The following is an 18,908-nucleotide window of genomic DNA, read 5'->3' as shown; positions in this document are numbered from 1 at the left end:
AAAAATATCTGAGTTCTGGGAGTGGGTATGTATGGGACACAGAGGAAAATAATGGGAAGTATTTGACTTTAATACTGTTATGTAGTTCTTGAGCATGTGGAAAATCCAGGATTTGTGAAAGAGGAAGCATGGCAGAGAGGATGTATCAGAGAAAGAAAAGAGAACAAGGCAAAAATGGAAAAACAGTGAAGGGAGAATGACAGACAAAGGTGGATAAAGTAGCTTGAGAGGAGGCAGACTGGCAGAAGTATACCCAGTGCATTCTTATGCTGCAGCTCTGTGGAGATATTTGAGAACTGAGCTACTCAGCAAGGCCTCCTTTAGAGGCAAAGCTGTGTTGAAAAAGTAGTTAATAAACAAAGCAACCATCTCAGCCCTGATTGCAACCTTTCTCCTAAGAGGAGACTGCATCAGGTGAGCCCTTTTTTGGGCTATTTATACAGAACCCTGAAACTAGCGGTCACTGAGAAGAAATTCAGAGTTACTAAACAGAAAAGGGTGAGTAGAAGATAAGCATGGCTAGAACAGAACAGCAATGAAAAAGGTTAAGGAAACATGAGACCGGTTACTTGTGTAGCTGTTGGCTCACACATCTTTAAAACAAGCAAGAGCTGAAATTTTAACAGGCACTGGGGGGATTGTGATATAAAGGAAGAATAAGGAGAGGGTAAAAACAATATCCTGTATTTTAAGTAGCTCATAGAACTGGAACAGTCAACAGATGATGGAGAGTCCTTTAATCTTCTGAAAGAGAAGAAACAAAGGCATCTTAGGAGGCTTGTGCACATACAGATAACAGGCAAGTTTAGCATTGTTGCAAGAGACATGTAACCAGTCTGCCTTTGTGTGAACCTAATCCTGCATGTACTGTCCATTATAATGGAAATTTAAGTGTCTGTTCATCTCTGAAATACATATGTAAGTGCCATGGGTGATTCTCCAGCTGCAAACCCATTGGTCTGAATTTGTAGGTCTTTCCTGGGGAGTGGGGAGGCTGGGAGAGGGGGCATCCTTCAAAGCATTCCTTAGGAATGTGTTCGTAATCTAAAAATAAGGAACTTGGATAGAATTTTTATGCCAGAGCTCTGCAAACAGCACTTTAGACAATTCTGCTAATGTTTCAGAGGCACAAAGAACCTTGGTATTGCTGGCATTCAGCTGTTCACCTCATTAAAAATGGGTGAGCATGGGCAAAGGGTATGGATTTATGAATTCTGCGTCTGGTGCCTTGGTAACCTCTAAACAATCACAGTGATTATTCATTCTGTTATCAGGAAGATGGAAACTTGTGTGTAATCCCTTTTTCCAGATGCAGGGGAGGAGCTGCAATGAACTATGAAAGAAACTGTACAACCCTGGAAGCAAACAAACACAAAATAATTTTGAGTCATGTCTCCATCTGGTTTCTGTATTTCTCTATTTCTAAGTATGAGGTGTAGAACTTTTGTTTGTGCACATCCAAACAGCAAAACAAAACCCCCAATAATACATAATTATGAAACATCTCATTTTGAGGATATGAAGCTTTTCATATAATGTTTTCAAAGTGCAAAATTACATCATGTATAGGTAGGGCTGGTTGCCCAATGTTTTCTTCATTAAGTGGTTTTAAAGCTTTCTTTTCAAATGAAGGCTTACAGCTTTGTTGGTCTATGCCTGAAATGTTCTTTATTGGGTGTCTGCTCTGTGATTGTTCCCCTCCCAGCCCTGCACACACACACACAGAGCTTCAGCAACATGCTTAAACTATTAATGATGTGGTAAAGAAGAGCGTGTAGGATTTCCAGTGTTGAGGAAAATCAGTCAGTGGCATGTGGGAAGGACACAATAGAAAACAAATGTCTGTCAATTTTTCTTAATACAAGTAAGTTTTTCTGTTAATTTCCCCTCTACCTAAAGAAGTATTTGTTCTTATATTGCCAGCATAGTTGTGTTGATTTTGCTCCTAAAAACTGAGAGTGCTGCTGCTTTAGGCTGCAGATGGTGTCCTCTCTTCACTGTCATGGTAAGGACTGGAGGTCTCTAGGAGGCAGCTGCAGATGGATATAAGATGCTGAGCTTTGTCTCTTTAAGCCTCTGTTTGGTGTCAAAGAGGGTATTTAGACAATGCTTAGAATAAAAAAACCAAACCAAAACATATTCTAAAGTCAATGTAATAAATGTCCTCAAGTGGACCTGTATCTGGTATATCCAGCATAAGAAGTAAGTTCAGTAAAACAATCTATGCCTGATTTTTCTCTAGAACTGACCTTTCAAACACAATGTGCAAAGCTTATCAGTAACAGCTGTGTTTCCAAATCCTGCTTTATCTTCAAGAGAAACAGATATTTTCTCTTTTAAAGAGCACTGCCTAAATGTTTTAATTTCAGTTTCTTAGAACTTTCTATGTTTTTTGAGTAAATTTGTGAATTTTTGTTTCCTGCAGCAGGGAGTTTGGGAAATGAGGGATACTTCTTTGGTTGCAAGAGTTTAGAGGGAACTAGCGACCTGACAGTGTTCTGCAAGAATGCAGAAATGTAGCATCTGGTGGTGAATGAAAATAAGCCAGTTTAACCTTTTCTTACATGCCTTTACCTCTCCTTGTACAAGTCAGCCTGTTGTCTCTAGCTGTGCCTACATGACTTCTATTGAAGGCAGTGGTAATTAGACATCTCTGTATTCTTTATCAATTCTAAGTTGGTCATTGCTCTTTCCTAAAACATGAAGGCTGACTCCAAAATGTTTGGGATTTAGTGTTGGGAGTTATATGTTACTGTGGTTTTATTTTATTTTTTTTTAATTCTAGTACTGATTTTTTTTTTTTAATTTTTAGGAGCTCTACCATGTTCCAAATGGGATGTCTCCAGGGAAGCTCTCTCATGGGATGGTGTATGGTGTTGTGCACCGAACTGACAACAACCATAAGAGAGAAATGGTGGTTTATGGCTGGTCAGCTGATCAGCTGAAAGAGGAGATGAATTACATTAAAGAAGTGAGTTACACTTTGACCTAAAAATTTGTTAAATACCCTTTCCATATATCCATATATTTCCATATATGAAGAGCTGTGAGAATATAATGGGATGACTGATATCTAGCCCAACATCTCAGTTTGAACTGGGAACCTACTCTGAAGCTAGAGGCTGGCCTTGGTAGTATTTGAGTTGGGGAAAAAAGCATACTTTATACCTGGGAACTGTGCTTGCTGTGGAAGAAGCTATGTAAGGAGACACCTGAAAGGATAAAGTCTCTCTCTTCCTCTGCTTCCCCCAACCCCAAAATCCCCAGCTTTGAAAAGGCTTCTAAATTAGGTGACATAGTAAAGTCACTTGGGTATATTTTGGGGCGGCCTCAAAATAGTCAGCCTAATAAGGATCTTTGTACTACTTTCTCTGTGCCTGCTCATTTATCACAGTTGGCAGAAGATCGCCTGAAAAACAAAAAATGCATTTCTGATCCTGCTTGAAATTTTTCCCTTCTTGAAACTCAGCATCTCTTTGCCCATCAGTCTTTGGCTCTCAGGCTGTGGCAGTAACACCCTAATTACCTCAGGGCAAATCATCTGACCTCTTTCCATCCACCTTCACTGCCCAGGAGGCTGTTGGTCAGAGCTTATTGTGTTACACACATTCAAGTGCAAACTGAGCTGATAGAGAAGGGAGGAGCCCTGAGTCAAGGGAGCAGTGCAAAGCACTGTATCATGTGTGCTCCTTGCCTGCCTGCTCTGTGCCTATCAGCACTTGCTTCTCTCCCTGGGTACACCCAGTTTGCCGGCTCTGGTGTTCACCACTCTCGAGCTGAGGTTAGGGACCGGCAGGGTCTGGCAGTGCTGTGGTGCTGCTGAGGCACACAAGCTGCCTTGGCTGCTGTTTTCCTGCCTAGGTATTTTCTGTGCCCTGCTGGGGTGGTGTCAAGGGACAGGTGAATTAGCACACAGCAGGGCCAGCTCCCCAAACTGCAGACTGTGGTACCTGGGGATTGCTTGGGCTGGGACCATCTCCCTGCCCTTGTCTGTCCTTTGTGGAGGGACACATCACACCAGGTGAACTGCATGTCTTGCTTGTGCATTCAGGGTACTGATGGTTTCAGGAAAAATGGGAACGACAGGGGAGGAGACATGCTGGCTTTTGCTCTTCTGTCTTCTGGTGTTCAGCTCTGCTACTTTGTGATCTCTGGTCTGCTAGAGTATGTTGTCCTTAAAAGCAGAGCCTTAAACAAGAGTCCTCAGCTTGTGCCATGTATTTGCTGACTCAGATAGACCAAAAATGATGGGCCATGTCAGAGCTGCTGACAGCTTCCTCTGCCTGAGTCAAATTTGCATCGTGCAGGAGGGTGTGTGCCTGTGCTTGTGCTGGGGAGGCACAGGGTGAGCGGTGCTTCCCTGAGGTGCCGGCAGGAGGCAGCTCCCTCCCCTCTTCCCCATCCCGAAGGGATCCCGCGGGCAGGGAGCACTCCCTGCACAGCTCTGGTGGCCAGTGCCCCTCTTTCTGGAAGGCAGGGGGGGATTCTGTGCAGAGCTGCTAAAAACATCTCCTGCTGAAGCTCTGTCCTCACCCTGCTGTGCAGACACAGTAAACTCACTGACCTAAATGATCTGCAATCAGCCTGTGCTTGGTAGAGGTGAGGAAGGGAAAAAAAGAGGTTGAATTATGTAAGCTGTAGGCAAACATGACTGCAGTGGCACGTAAAGCTAAGCTGGAAGCCAACTTGGGGGTTTTTGGAGTGATTTTTTTTTTTCCCTAGAAAGGCAAAGAATAATTTGCATCCATAGTTCTTGAAATCAAGTGGAGTTCTCCATTCTTCAGTCTAAAAGACTGAAATTAAAAGTGTTTATCTGCAAAGGATACCCAGGGGAAACCAACCACTTTTAAAAGTATGGAGGTACACAAAATCTGTGCTTTTTTTCAGAAATAAAACAATACATTATCAAATGACTTTTAATTCATTTAGTAATCAGGTTAGAATGACTTATGAGTATTTAATTGAAATTAATTTATCTAAATTATTAATTTACAAGTGTTTAAGCATGTACAGAGAGGTTTGGAATTACTCATAGTGACAGTTATTTGTATCATCCCTATGTAGACAAGTCTTGAGACATAAGTTTTTGTCTTTTTCTTGAGAATAAATTGCTGTTATGCAGTGGTAGATTAACAATGGAAATTATGGAAAGTAACAATGAAGAACACAGAGAAAAAAAATCATGTCCTACTGTATGAACAGTATAATCCAAAATTTTGATAAAGGCATTTGATTTTTCTGACACCAGGTGAGAGCAACTCTGGAAAAAGTAAGAAAGAAAATGTATGGTGAATATGATGAAATGAAACGAAAAATACAGCAGCTTACAAATGAACTGAAAGTAAGTACCCATTCATTTGCAGGGAAAGCCTATGGGAAAAACTGTCCCAGTGTTATCTAGAAACTTTTCTTTTGCTTTAACAGAACAGAAGTAATCTCCCGAACCACTCCAATTCACTGATTTGACATCTGTTGTTTTCTTTTGTTATTTATTTTTCCATCCAGGAAGGGAAAGCAGGACAGGAATGCTTTTTCATATGAAATTACTAACTAGCCGGAAATTCTTGGAAATAAAAGAATTATTTTGATACCAGTGCCAGTGTGTATTGGTAATTAATGGAGATGGATGTAAGAGCTTGCAGTGAATAAAATAAAATTGATAATTAGGAGAAACTGATAACTTGGAATTATTTCAACACTTTGCTCTGTTTTACTGACTCTGTTGTTTAAACATTAAGTAAAAGAAGTAGCAATATTCGTTAGTATTAAAGTGCTAAAAATTACTTACCTTTTGGTTTTTAATGGAACATTTCAATGGTCATTCAATGACCTGTCTTTTTTCTGATATGCTGCTTTAGCAATAAAAGCTGTTGCACTCTGTAAATAGCCTTCATATTAAACTGCTGAGTTGTTTGATCCAAAAAATCCCCCTGAAAACTTGCTTTGAATTTATGTTCAGCATTGATTTTCACACCCCTGGTTCCGAGGAAGCTCTGGCAATTAAAAGTATTCTAACTTCAAGAGACTGGGACCTTGACTTGTGCCCTTCTGCCAGCCTCATTTGGAGGCTGTCAGTTCCCTGCGTGCTGTATTAGGTACAAAAATCAGAACTTGCTGTAAACTGGTACTTTCATTCTGTGCAACTGGTCTCAAAAAATAGAAAAAAAAATCACCCTGACTTGGGAGGAAGAGAGAAAAAAACCTCAATTTCTGCAAAGTGTGGTAAATAGTCATAATGCTGCCAACAAGACTCACTCTCCCCCCAGCATGCACGTGGTATTGCTGATTCAGGTGCAGCTTTGTTGTCTTTGCTGCTGATCTTTATTGAATAGCAGTGATGATATCCTGCACTTCCAGAACTTCTGTCAGACCAGTAGAAATCCTGCATGAGTCAGAAATTCTTCTTTAATTAAAGGTTTCTGACCAGCTCTGACAGAATATCTAGTTCTCCAGCAAATTAGCAGTTCATGAAGCTTCCTTCTGATATAAATGGTACATTAGGAGACATCCTTCCCTTTTTTTAGTACTCTAGACTGGCTGAAAGGAAGCACAAATGTTGTTCTTCCTATTAATGTGAGCTTTTTGTTTGGTTGGTTATTTGGGAGCTGATTTTGGTTTTACATGACTGTTGTCTTTTGTGCTATTTCTGAATCCTGTTTAAAATCCTTTCTATACTCTTTGCTTCAGCTTTCAATCACTGTGCTTTTATCTTTCCAATTTCCTGGACAACTTTTTGTGCATAAAGTTTGTTTGAAATTTGCTCTTCCAGTATCCTGTCCTGGGCTTCTTCTCACAAGTTCTTCCCTTGTAACTTAATCCATCCAAAGCATTTCTGCTTTCATTTGTTTTACACGAGCACACCTTTATGGAAGGTTAACAGTGACTACTTGTCCTCTACTCCCTGTGCTGACCTAATCTGTGTGTGGCTTGGTTACTGCACACTTGCCCCCTGTATCAGTCCCTGGTGTTCTTCTCTTTTTATCAAGAAGCAAATCTGGTCCATCTAAGAATGTGAGCTGGCTGGCTTTCATTAGTAACACTCTTTTCCTCTTTATTATTGGATCATTCACAATTATTTACACTGTTTGAGTTTTAGTCTCTTCTTGAATGATGTAATTTTGTGTCTTTCCCCTCCCCCCTCTCAGTTTTTAAGCATGTGTGTGAGCACCTATCAAAAATGTCTAATTTTCACACAACAAAGTCCTCTGGCTTCCCCTTCCTGCTTTGTACTGTTTCATCCTTATGTCTTCTTGATGTTGCTTCTCCATGTACCTGATTAGTCAGTTCCTTCTTAATTAAGGCTCTTCTACAATTCACAGTTCTAGATTTCCTTATTTCTTGCATTCTTCTGCTTTTCACTCTGAATTTTTACAATCTGCCCACAATGTGTATGTAATCTGTCTGAATAGACAGCTGCCTGTTGTCCTCTTGTCCTTTCAAAAAGAACAGCTTCTAGAGTGATTGCAGACTAACAATAAACTTAGATACTCATGCCTTATTTCTGTTAGATTATTTGGATTTTAAGTTTTGTTTCTTTGTTTGTAAGAATATACTCTGAGGCCTAAATATTTTAAGCATCCTAGTACTGTGAAAACGACCTTGGTGTCTTTTTCTTCTGTAGCTCTCTTGGGAAGAATAGGTAAACTTGATCATAAACTATATAAAACTTTTTCTTTTTTTCCCTGCTCAGGTGACAAATGCTCATCAGGAGTCCTTAGAGAATCATGTGCGAGTGCAGGCTGCAGCCTTAGATAGCTTTAGCGAAATGAACAGCTCCTTGACATCAGCATCAATAGACTTGCAGGTACATCCTCACAGCTGCTTCCCAGCTCACAGCTGCCTTTGCTAACATGGATTTCAAAGCATACAGAAAACATGGGTGACAGATACAGATTCTGACACTAAGCAACACCATAAAGTACTGTCTTGGATATCTAAAGCACCTAATTTAGGAAATAAAGAAAAACGTTCCAGAAGTTCTTGTGTTTAAAAAAATTAAAAATAATGTGCAATAATGAGATACTGATATGCAGCAGACTAATAGCACAAGTCATGTCTCTATGAAGGATCTAAGGTGAAAATGTGATTTGGTCTGTATAATACAAAATGGTGCATCTCCTTAGTTCTGCCTTCAGTTGGTAAGAGAAATGAAGTGGCATGTTTGGGTGCCAGATACTTGTGAGATTTTACATACCTGTGAAATGCAGGGGGGGGATGAGGTGGGAATGAATTTTAATTTTTAAAGACTTCCAAATTCCCATGTATCTGAGCTGAACAATGTAATGTCCCTGCTTTCTTGTATGTAACAAGAATGTTATGTTCTTGTACATTACTTTCATGTTTTCAGTCTACTGCATTTTGTATGTATGGCATGGCCCTCAGAGAGAAGGGAAGATTATTCATGCTGAAATGTATCCATGTTCCTTTTTTTTTTTTTAATTGTGTTCCAGGACTCGATTTCACTGAGTATGCTCCTCACAGAAACACCTTCTAGCAAAAACAAAAGCCATAATTTTAAATGTTAAAACTTGCAAAACTGTTCACACTGCATTAATATGTCAGAAAGCTCTTTAAATGTGCTGTTTCACAATATCTTGCCTATATTAATTTATCAAATTGTTTCTGATTTTTAATATGTGCTTTGCCTCTTTCTTCTAGAAAACTCTAGTGGATGTTACATTGGAGAACACAGACATAAGGGAACAAATAAGGAATTTAAAGCATACACATGAGCAATCTATGGAAAAGCTGAGAGAGAAGCAAAAGCAACTGGAAACGGCACAAATTGAAAATCAGTTACTGAAGTTAAAGGTGAGGTATATAAACTCCCCTAAAAATACTGCACAGTAAGGGCATTAGGTGGATTTAAAATAAATTCCTTGGCCTTATTTGTAAAGGGTTCTTCATCCTTCATGCCCTTGTCATGCCCTCGAGCTCCCTTGTTCCTGTGAATCAATATTGGCTTAATAACAAAGAATCTCAGCTGGCGACAGGCAGTCTTCCCATAACTTGGGATGTAACATAAGAGACAGAGATGTTGGCAGGTGAAAATTCAAACCATTAAATGGTTATTAGTGTCCATAATTGTTAAGTGAAAGAATATTACAACTCTGCACATTGCTACCTGAATTTCTTGGTGTTGTTTCTTTAGTATTGCACCATTTTTAATAGGTAGTCTGTTAAGTCTTATGAGCATGTGGTCAGCAGGTAACAGCAAGCATCTTCAAAAGAGAATTAAGCTATTTCTTTCAGAGAAATGCAAGCAAATAAAACACAAACTGCAAGGTTTGATATGACAGAAAGCTCAACCATGTTCTCCCCTCACAGCCAAATGTATTCCTTTAATCTCAAAAAAACCAAGCCCACAAAAACCCCAAAAAAACCAAACAATACCCTCTCCCTGCCGGAAACCTTTGTCTCTCTTAAAATAGCTCAAAGTAGACCAATTGGGATATAATACATCAGAATTCGTCAAAGTTTGAAAAATTTCTTTCCATTTTTGATAAAGTTTCTGAAATTAAGGTGACTGTAGCTACATTCATGTTTGATCTTGTGAGAGAAGATATTTCTTTCTGGCTGTTTTGCTAGTGACTAGCACTCATGCTTAATGATGAATGGTTAAACAAGAAAACATAAGTGCATTTCATGTTCTGCTTTCCTCTCACAGTGAAGCTCTACAGGCTGTAGAAGTAGCTGTATTTTGCACCTGCTGTTGTCAACAGAAAATAAAAAGAGGGAAAAACCAAGTAACAGATGCAAAGATGATGATATTAAGATTTTAAGACAGAAATTTGGGCTTCATTATAATATTAAGGACATGCCCCAGCAAGTCAGGGAAAGGTATGTCTGCTTCTAAGGGCAAGGACCTGCAGCTCAGGTCTCAGTTGAACTGAATTCATAAGGATTTGTTTATCTTCAAGCATGTCAAGCTCTGCAGAATACATGCCCTGCATTTACAAAGCAAAAGCGTAAATTTTGCCCTCACACTTTCAGGTTTAGTACCAAGTTAGTGAAAAATATACCTCATTACTGTCTTTGACAGTTAAATATAAAATTGTGTCTCAAAAAGTGCTACGAGTTCTGGGAATTCATTCCAGGAGTGAATGTAAGGGGATGGTGTGGCATCTGGGAGGTTAGTGTTGAAAAGCAGTAACTACTGTGTACCATGATTACAGTCTGGGTGGAGAACACACCTGTGGGGCTTATTAAAGAGGTTTGGTTTATTAATAAATCTGTAATAACTTAGAGTGGGGATGTTGCTTAAGTGTATTATAACAGATGCCCTGACACAGTCACTTTTTAATGCTTGTTTTTACTGTCCTCATTGCTCAAGGTGTAAGGGAGGGAATGATGGCGATAAAGGGCCAGAGATCCTGTTCCAGTTCAGTGTATCTTAAGGAATCTGGGGTTTGATGATTGGCTTTCTCTAAATGATACAATTCTCTCAGGCTTCCTGAAATGTGGAAGGTTCATTAAACTCCACACCCTCTCATGAAGTGCAGGTCACTAGCAGTGCCCCAGGGTTGGCCTAGGTGAGATGACAGAGGGGACAATTGCAGTACAAGTGGAGTCCTTCAGGGCTCATCCCTTTTCAAAGAATGAAGCACACTGTTGTTTTTCTACAGAGTACTAAACAAGCTTGTTTCTGCCATGCAGGATGGACCCAGGGGTTTACTAAACCTTTTGGTCCTTGAATTAGAAAAAAAATCCAACCCAAAACCTCAATCATCAGAGCTCTATTTTGTAGCTGTGTTTAGTGTGGTGATCAGCAGGGAGCACTTCATTCCTCCTCTTCCTGTCACTTTTGTAGCACCCACAGCATTTCACATGGCTGATTCACAGCATCTCTAGGAGGAGAGCTAAGTTCTGTACTAGCTGTTTTACTTCACTTTTATTGTGGTTTACACAGTAGATGTACCTGAGCTGTGAAGATCCTATCTGGTGTTTAATTACTGAGGGTGTGGTTAAGTCAGTGTTTTCAGCCAACACAGGAAATCCTGTCTCTGAATGACCATTCTGCCCTCTTTCCCAGAGCTCTAGTAAAGTTTCTGGTTCTGTTGTTAAAAATTAACCCTTCCACACACCTGAGAATTGGCAGTTTGATTGTAGGGAAGGTACTGCAATAAAGTATTGCTTTGAGTGTTCATGCTCATTTAGAAAGAGGAGTTGAGTCTAGTCCGTGCTTCAGTAGAGCAGGGGGAGACAGTATCATTTCAATGGGGAAACAAACCAAGTGACTTGGAGGCTGTTATGAAATGGTTCAGCAGAGAGGCATGGCCTGATCTTGGATCAGCAATGACTAAATGAGCTAATTTCAGACAACATGGAACTTCATGGAACAGTAACTTCTACAGATTCAAATTATGTGAATTCTGGCACAAGGCTGTAAATGGTCTTGATGCAAATGGAAGCCTACTTTTGCAATGCCAGATTTATAACAAGGGGGAGCTTAACTTCAAACTCTTATTTTCTCATCATGTGAACTCTCTTTCTCCTGCTGCCAGCAATACTGTACTTACTGATGGGGCAACCTTCCTCTCTCATAGGTGGAATCATCACAGGAAGCCAATGCTGAAGTCATGAGAGAGATGACCAGAAAGCTGTATAGTCAGTACGAGGAAAAAATGCGAGAAGAGGAACAGAAACACAAGGCTGAGAAAGAAATGCTCCTGGTATGTAGAGCCAGTCTGTAAGAGCCGTGCTTAGCTTGGATGTAATTTCTCAATTGCTTCATACTCCAGAGTTGATGTAAATTCCTCCACTCCTGTCTCTGTGATTAGTCGTGCTATAGTTACTAAGTTTTCCAAACATTTGGGGTTGTAGGACTAAGAAAAATATGTATTCAAACATAGTAATATCAATGATAATCTAGATTTCAAAATCTGAAATGGGGTAAGTAGGATTTTTAAACTTTTGATTCTCTAAAAAAGGAAGACATAATGTCCAATTTTAACAAGTGACAGTTTAAGAAGGAGAAAGGGAACAACTTCACTGGATGCTACTGGAGCAAGAACTCTTGTGTCCCCAAATTTCCCTCCACCTCAAGTTAAACCTTTCTATGAGCAGTCAGTTGTTGCATTTTTTAAAATTCTAGAGTCAGATAATGATAGAGATTGAAGATAGATGCTCCTTTTTATTCATATTGCTCTACATGTAAGGAAAGTACAAAGCTGAACATGGCCAGCTATGGTGTTTAGAAAGCTGTCTTTTGCAGAAGCATATTTTTCTCATGGTGTTATTTAACAGCATCCTCCCATTCCCAAGGGAAGGGAAATCAGCTATCTAAGAAATGGGTAAAAGTTTCTCTTGGATTGTCATAATGATGCTTTACTAATTCCTGTGTATTTCAAAGTATCTTTTTGCTGTATAAAATTCTCTCTCAGGGTCATCACTCTTCCAGATTTCTGAGCAGGTGTAGTGAAAAGCTTTGAGCTGTTTAAGAGCTGTTAGCCTGGCCCTAGATCCAAAAAGAAGAAGAAATATTCTTCATTAATATGTTAGATGCTAACATGACTGTAAATGTTCTTGTTTTAGGAGGAAACAAATCGACTTCTGAAGGCTATTGAAGAGGCAAACAAGAAGATGCAGGTTACAGAAACAAGCATACAGGAGAAAGACCAGAGAATTGGTGAGCTGGACCGGCTGATTGAACGCATGGAAGAGGTAGGAGAGCTGACTGCTGCATGACAGGAAATGCACCAAGAGCATGGAGGAAATTCCAGATGTTATTGTTCTGCTCAGCTCCCTGCTCAGTGACATACTGAGCTGTTTGCATCTTAGTATTTATATCAGTAAATGGGCCTGGACTGCCATAGAGACCCTGTGATGAGGAGGTGGTTCTCTCTTCCAGGTGGTCCTTACAGGGCAGCATTTATTTAGGAAATGAACCATTATTTTAAAGAGAGAATTTAAAAACCATTCAGAGTGCAAGGTGTCTTAGGCCTAATCAAGTAATAATCATAAATGACCCAGAGTCTCTTAGAAATGTTGCTGTGGTGGGTCCATAGAGTGCACAGAGCTCTGTCTGGGGATGGGTAAGAAGTTGATGAAGAACCTGCAGGGTTAAAGGGAGGGCAGGGACAGGTGACATCAGAGTGGGGGGCTACTCAGCCAGGAAGACTGAAAGGATGAGGCCCTTTACAGACAATGGGAGCAGCCTCTTGTTCACAAGCCCTGGTCCTCATGGGGATTTTCAACCACCCTGACATCATTTGGAGGGACAACACAGCAGAGCATAAGCAATCCAGGTTCCTGGAATGTGTTGATGATAATTTCCTTCTCCAGCTGATAGAGGAGCCAGTGAGGAGAGGTGCTTTTCTAGACCTTGTTCTCACCAACAAGGAGCAGCTGCTGGGGAATGTGAAGCTCAAGGGCTTCCTTGGCTGCAGTGACTATGAAATGGTCTTGGATGTACTTTGGCATTTCTCATTTCATTCAATAGCAGACATCTTTAAAGATTCGTGCCTCGCTATGTCTAATACAGGAGCAGAGAGTGTTTTAGTCAGAGGAGGGAGTAAAATCTTCTGCTCTTCCCAATTAAGTGTTTTTCTTTCATTTTCTTTCACTAATTTCACTTTATTGTAGTACATATTTAATATCAGTATCTACTGAGAAGTAGATTTTTATAAGCCAGTCTTTTTGGCTTGAGTTGTTAGTCTAATGTGCATTGAGTCCCTTTTGTCTAATGCTTGCAAATCCATTAGTAGAATTAATGATTACACTGAGAAATTACTCAGCCTAATAATAGCCCCTCTAGTGGCTCCATTAACTTCATCTGGGCTTCAGCCTACAGCTTTTAAGTGTTATGCAGTGAATGTAGGATTGCATATAGTTCACAAGTACAGAGGAGTTCCTTCACTTTAGTTCTTTAATCTGTTCTTACCTGGCTCATACTCACCCAGTGAGACTGAATGCCTCTTAAATTGCCCTCAAGGTGGATAAAACACTTACATTTCTCTGTTAACTTGTTTGACTCAGACCCTAAGTCCTCACAGATCTTCATAAGCACTATGATGGTGGGCACTTAAACAGAAATACTCTGGGGGAAGAAAATGCAGCAGTACCTTTTAGCTCAGCCTTGGATTGGGAGATCTTTTTGGAGTGATAATGTGGACAATTTGACTTTATGTAGTTAAAGATTTTGATGACTCATCTTTTTAACGAAAAAAATCAGTTTCAAGTACAGCCATACATCTTCACATAGGAAATTGAAAATTGATCTTGTTTCCATGCATAGCTGGGAAACTGATTTTATTATTATGTATTCTGTCCTCCTTGGCTATAGGAAATGCATGAATTTTGTTTAATCAGTTTCTATTTTAATTTCACAAATGATGTTTTGAATTGCAATGAAATGTGCTTTGTGAAGCCTTTACATTTCGATACATGGAGAACTGAATGATAACTTTTCTTGTTTAGGAACGTCACCAGCTGAAAAAACAACTTGAATTAAATGAACTACAAATATCAGGAGCAAAATCTGAAAACAACTCTGACAGTGAAAGGTGAGATATAACTTGCCTGTGGAACTTCTACTATTGCTAGGAAACATGGGGTTTTTTGTTTTTGTAGACATCTGAATTTTGCCTTTTCTAACTTTAAAACTGCAGTATGGTAGGGGGTAGGGATTGTTCATCTGAATGTAGGTTTACTGACATGTAAAATATCAAGACAATTATTTTTTGCAAGAATGACCACCTTCATACATCTTTTCTGAAAAGTTGTTTGCAAATGTGTGGAGTCCATTGTAGGTGGAATAAGCTCTGACATATCTGTAGCTTGCATTTTTCTCAAATATGCATTCCCAAATTCAGAAGTGTGTGATCCTGACTATGAATACTTTCAGTATCTAAACTCAAAGGTTTATATGACACTGCTCCAGTGGGTAAAGATGAATTACAACCAGAGACTGAATATATATATAACAGTACTTGATTACTACTTATGGTTCTGTGGCACCCAGAAATTAAGTTTTAAGGTTTTGGGCTTCCTGCTGTCCTTTGGGAAGCACAAACATGAAAGAAGGTCCCTGCTGAGAGCTTCTCAGTGCCTTGTATTGATCTGTGACCAGCTTCTCTGGTTTCAGAGTAAGAATGGCTTTTCACAGCAGCCTGTTAAAATAATAATTTCAAGTGAACAGCTGTTGCTCACATACAACATAGAATATGGAGATGAAAGATAATTGGTGTTTTCCTTTACCTCTGAATAACACAGACACTTCTTGCTTCAGTGAATCCTTTTCAGTGTAAAGTTATGCTGCAGTAAAAGGGTACAGGCAATGTCCAGGCAGGAATTTGTGCAAGGCAAGCAAGCTCACAGTTGCAATCTATGCCATGCAAGCAATGACTCTGTGTTCAGATGATGCTGATTTATTCTTAAGTTGTCTTTACCTGCCTGTACCTTATCAGACACTCAAGCTCCACCTTAGGAAGGATGTCTGTTCCATTTCTCCATTGCTATCAGTGCTTAAGATCCTGAGTCTTCCAATGAAATAAAAAATGACAAACAAAATATGTGCTACAATTGCAATTAAAATATAAATTAAAGTTTTATGAGATGTTAATACACACAACTGAAAAACCTGCAGCAATGCTTTGAATTTTTTGAGTCCTTGTCAAAGTGCTGCAGTTACATTTCTGCAGAGTACTTCACTGTTAATAGAGACTCTTTTGGGGGAAACAGGATACAATTCAGTCATTCACTGGAATCACGTCTTACAGTTTGCCATCTGCTGCTTTGTCTTAGAATGGTTTTTCTATTTGCAGCTTTAACAGTTTTTTTTCTGCTGTGCACAGACCAAGATGAAAAAAGCCTTTTTGTTTTTGATTCCCCTCCTCCCATTCTCAAATTCTGTCCAGTCCTGAACCTAGGAGTACAGCAGTTTATTTTGTAAGCAAGAAATTGCTTTCTTTGACAAATTTTAAGAATTGGACATTCAGATAAAAATGGAGACTCCCATGGCCAAAGAGACAAAAATTTATGGAAAAGCTTCACTCCGGTTTCCTTGCATATTCTACAGCTGCTTTTCTGACAAGCTGCCAAACCAGCTTGTGGCAGGAGTTCTGTGGGAGTTCACTTGCTGTATTAAACAGATTTGAAGAAATGCAGAAACTATCTGAAGAGTTGTACGGACAAATTTAAACCATTCATAGCATTCCTGCTGACTGCTGAGGGGTTAATACTATTCCAGGTAGCATTCTGCTGCTGTTGGCAGCTCTGACAAATTCTTGACTCCAGGCTCCCCTGCAGTAAGACAGCTTTGAAAGCAGACCTGCTTCCTGGCTTTTGTTTAGCATACATTTCCGAAATATTTGCAGGTAGTAGTAAGTCAGCCTAAATGTGTCTCTCTGAAGCTAAAGATGTAGTTGTGTCAAAGCCTTTCACTAAAGGGAAACACACCTTGAGATGAGTTTTGTCTCATTGTTTAATTGTCAGCACTTCAGGCTCTGAGTAATCATGTCAGTATGCAAGACAAAGGTGAGATAACTTGGGTGGAGACAGCCACTTGGACTAAGATCACATTAAAATGTACTTTGGACAATTTGACATCTGTCAGTGCAATTTGACTTGCCTGGCCTGATTTATGGTGGACTGTGGGAGTTGTTCTTATTCTGCTTATACTGCAGAGCTCCCCACTTACAGGCTTGATGCTTGCGTGTTTTGCCAGGTCACAGCATTTGGAGCAGGAAGCAGCCAGCCTGAGAGAGAGGATCAAGCATCTGGATGACATGGTCCACTGCCAGCAGAAGAAAGTCAAGCATATGGTTGAGGAGGTGAGATGTAGTAAAACAACTCAGAGTCTTTGGGGAGCACTAATTCTTTTAGTACATAATCCAAAGAGAACTGTTCTTTGTGTAGTTGCCTTCTGCCACCTTTGTTACAGTGGAAGTTGAGTTAAGCATCTGGAGCCAGTGAAGCAGAAAGAGTAGATGAAAGCAGTTTAATGCAGTGGCTCTGGGTTATATACTGTGATCTTTAGGCTGACACTAGTTCTGTACCTCTCCATGGGTGTTCAGGAAATGCAACACAACTTCCAGCTCAGAGGGTACCTCTGATGTGATGCACTCTAGTCATTAATGGTCTCCTTCCTGTACAGAAGTGGAAGGCAAAAGCTGACCTTTAGTGCTTTGTTCTTCTGGTTTTGGGAGATTTTGCTTAGGTTATTTTTTTGTTTGTTTAATATGATTCCTCACAGAAATAGGTGAGCAAGCACAGATTTTCACTGCTCGTCTCTTCTTTCCCTGGTCTGGGGACATTGTCTTAGCTGCTGCCATTTCCTGTAAAATTTTAAGTGGAATTTTGCTGGATAAATGCTTTAGGTTACGGGCTACCTGTGTGTCAGGAAACTGTTCTGTGGTCAGAAGGCTGTAATTGCAAACATTTCTGTTTGTCCAAGTGGAAAGAATGACATGGAAAATAGATAAGTTTAAATTGGAGCTTCACAAAGCTGACAGCTCTATTAGATGAGCCTCCTACTGCACAGACGATGGGCGTTCATGAGACACTTTTGATTTGTATCTGACATCACACACTTAAGATGTCAAATGTTTAGAAACCACTCAAATCTAAGGCATTCTTTCTGCATTTGTATTTATATGTATTTACATATGCTTTGTTTTATAAGATTCTGATGCAGCCCTTCCGTATGATCAGATGAGTGATGCTAGTGTCTTTTACACAGAGAGATTAAAGTTCTTCTGTTGTATCAGACATATCAAGTCCGGAGGTTTTGGTTTTAATTTAGTTCACCATTATCACTGTTTTTAAGCATCCTAGCTGGTCTAAAACAGAATTTACAGTCTTCATACCATGGTATTTTAATAAAGAAAGTTTCTCCAGTCCAATAATCCAGTCCATCTAATTAATGGATTATGGGAACAATTAGATAATTGATTATGGGAACAATTAGATAATCTGCTTTGTATCTCTGTACAGAGTTTTTCCTGAAGGATTTGTGATATATGTGGCACCGTGAATGAATCTAGTAATACATGAGGATGGTGGCCTAAATTTTGCCCTTTATTAATAAATATATTTTAAACTTCTGGTTGTAACTTGACCTCTAGTGGGCTGCATTGGTATAACAAGTCCTTTCAGCTCTATCTTTTGTTTTGGAATAAAACCACATATAAAACTTGAGCCAATGATGATGATTTCATTAATATTAGATTTAATGGGTAAGTTTAGCTAGCTAATTACTTGTACTATATCTCTGCTGGTGCCTTCATATACACAGAAAGCCCTTCTAGACCATCTGGTTGTCCTATTTAATGAGTGTTAGGTGACCAAGTCACTACTAATTGTCAAACATGTCTGCTTCTAACTCCTGTCTGACTGCCTGCTTTTCAGATTCAGTTAAACCTCTATCACTCTTGACTGCCACCTAGCCATAGGGGAGATATTTCTGCTCTTTCCTTTAGTCCCTGTGTGTTTTAATTTTTATTTTAATTCAGCTTCCTTCTGCATGAACACCTGCGTAGCTACGTCTATATTTTCACTAGTGAGCTAGCTAAAGACTCCTGTACCAGAGGTTTCATCAGGTCAGGTGGTACCAAATACATCAGACATTTAATGTTTGGGGCTTGCTTTCTTAATTTTGTGCTATTTGTTGCTCGTGTTTGTACTGTGTTAGAGAAAATATCTAGAATATAGTTGGCATGCCCTGTTTTAAACTAGACTCTTAATTAAAGGCCTAAAAATAGCAGTTTTAATAATGTGGAGAACAGTAGCTGTTCACCATGGGGCAAGAGAAAAAACATTGCAGATATGTATGTCCTCAGCTATCCAAGCATGTGGTGCTTTTCATGATTTTGTGCTTTTCATAATATTAGATAAGTATTTTTTGGCTCATTTTAAGCAAACACTTGCTAACTATGCCATAGAAGCTGAAAAGTTGGCAACAAAAATAT

General features: G+C 39.5%; 1 protein-coding gene across 2 annotated transcripts in view; it reads left to right on the top strand.

Moving 5' to 3' along the window:
- Positions 1–18,908, top strand: part of MYZAP (myocardial zonula adherens protein) — a 51,975-nt gene that overhangs the window by 11,515 nt on the left and 21,552 nt on the right. For both annotated transcript variants that reach the window (XM_064721876.1, XM_064721875.1), the window contains exons 3-10: positions 2,813–2,971; positions 5,249–5,341; positions 7,691–7,804; positions 8,659–8,811; positions 11,547–11,672; positions 12,535–12,663; positions 14,419–14,504; positions 16,667–16,772. In XM_064721876.1, the coding sequence (XP_064577946.1) occupies positions 2,813–2,971; positions 5,249–5,341; positions 7,691–7,804; positions 8,659–8,811; positions 11,547–11,672; positions 12,535–12,663; positions 14,419–14,504; positions 16,667–16,772 (966 nt within the window). The remainder of the gene's footprint in view (positions 1–2,812; positions 2,972–5,248; positions 5,342–7,690; positions 7,805–8,658; positions 8,812–11,546; positions 11,673–12,534; positions 12,664–14,418; positions 14,505–16,666; positions 16,773–18,908) is intronic.

The sequence above is a fragment of the Zonotrichia leucophrys genome, chromosome 10 (genome assembly GCF_028769735.1).
Source record: "Zonotrichia leucophrys gambelii isolate GWCS_2022_RI chromosome 10, RI_Zleu_2.0, whole genome shotgun sequence".
Taxonomy (NCBI): Eukaryota; Metazoa; Chordata; class Aves; order Passeriformes; family Passerellidae; genus Zonotrichia; species Zonotrichia leucophrys.
Note: the sequence above shows the minus strand (reverse complement) of the source record. Positions and strands in the feature narration are given on the sequence as shown.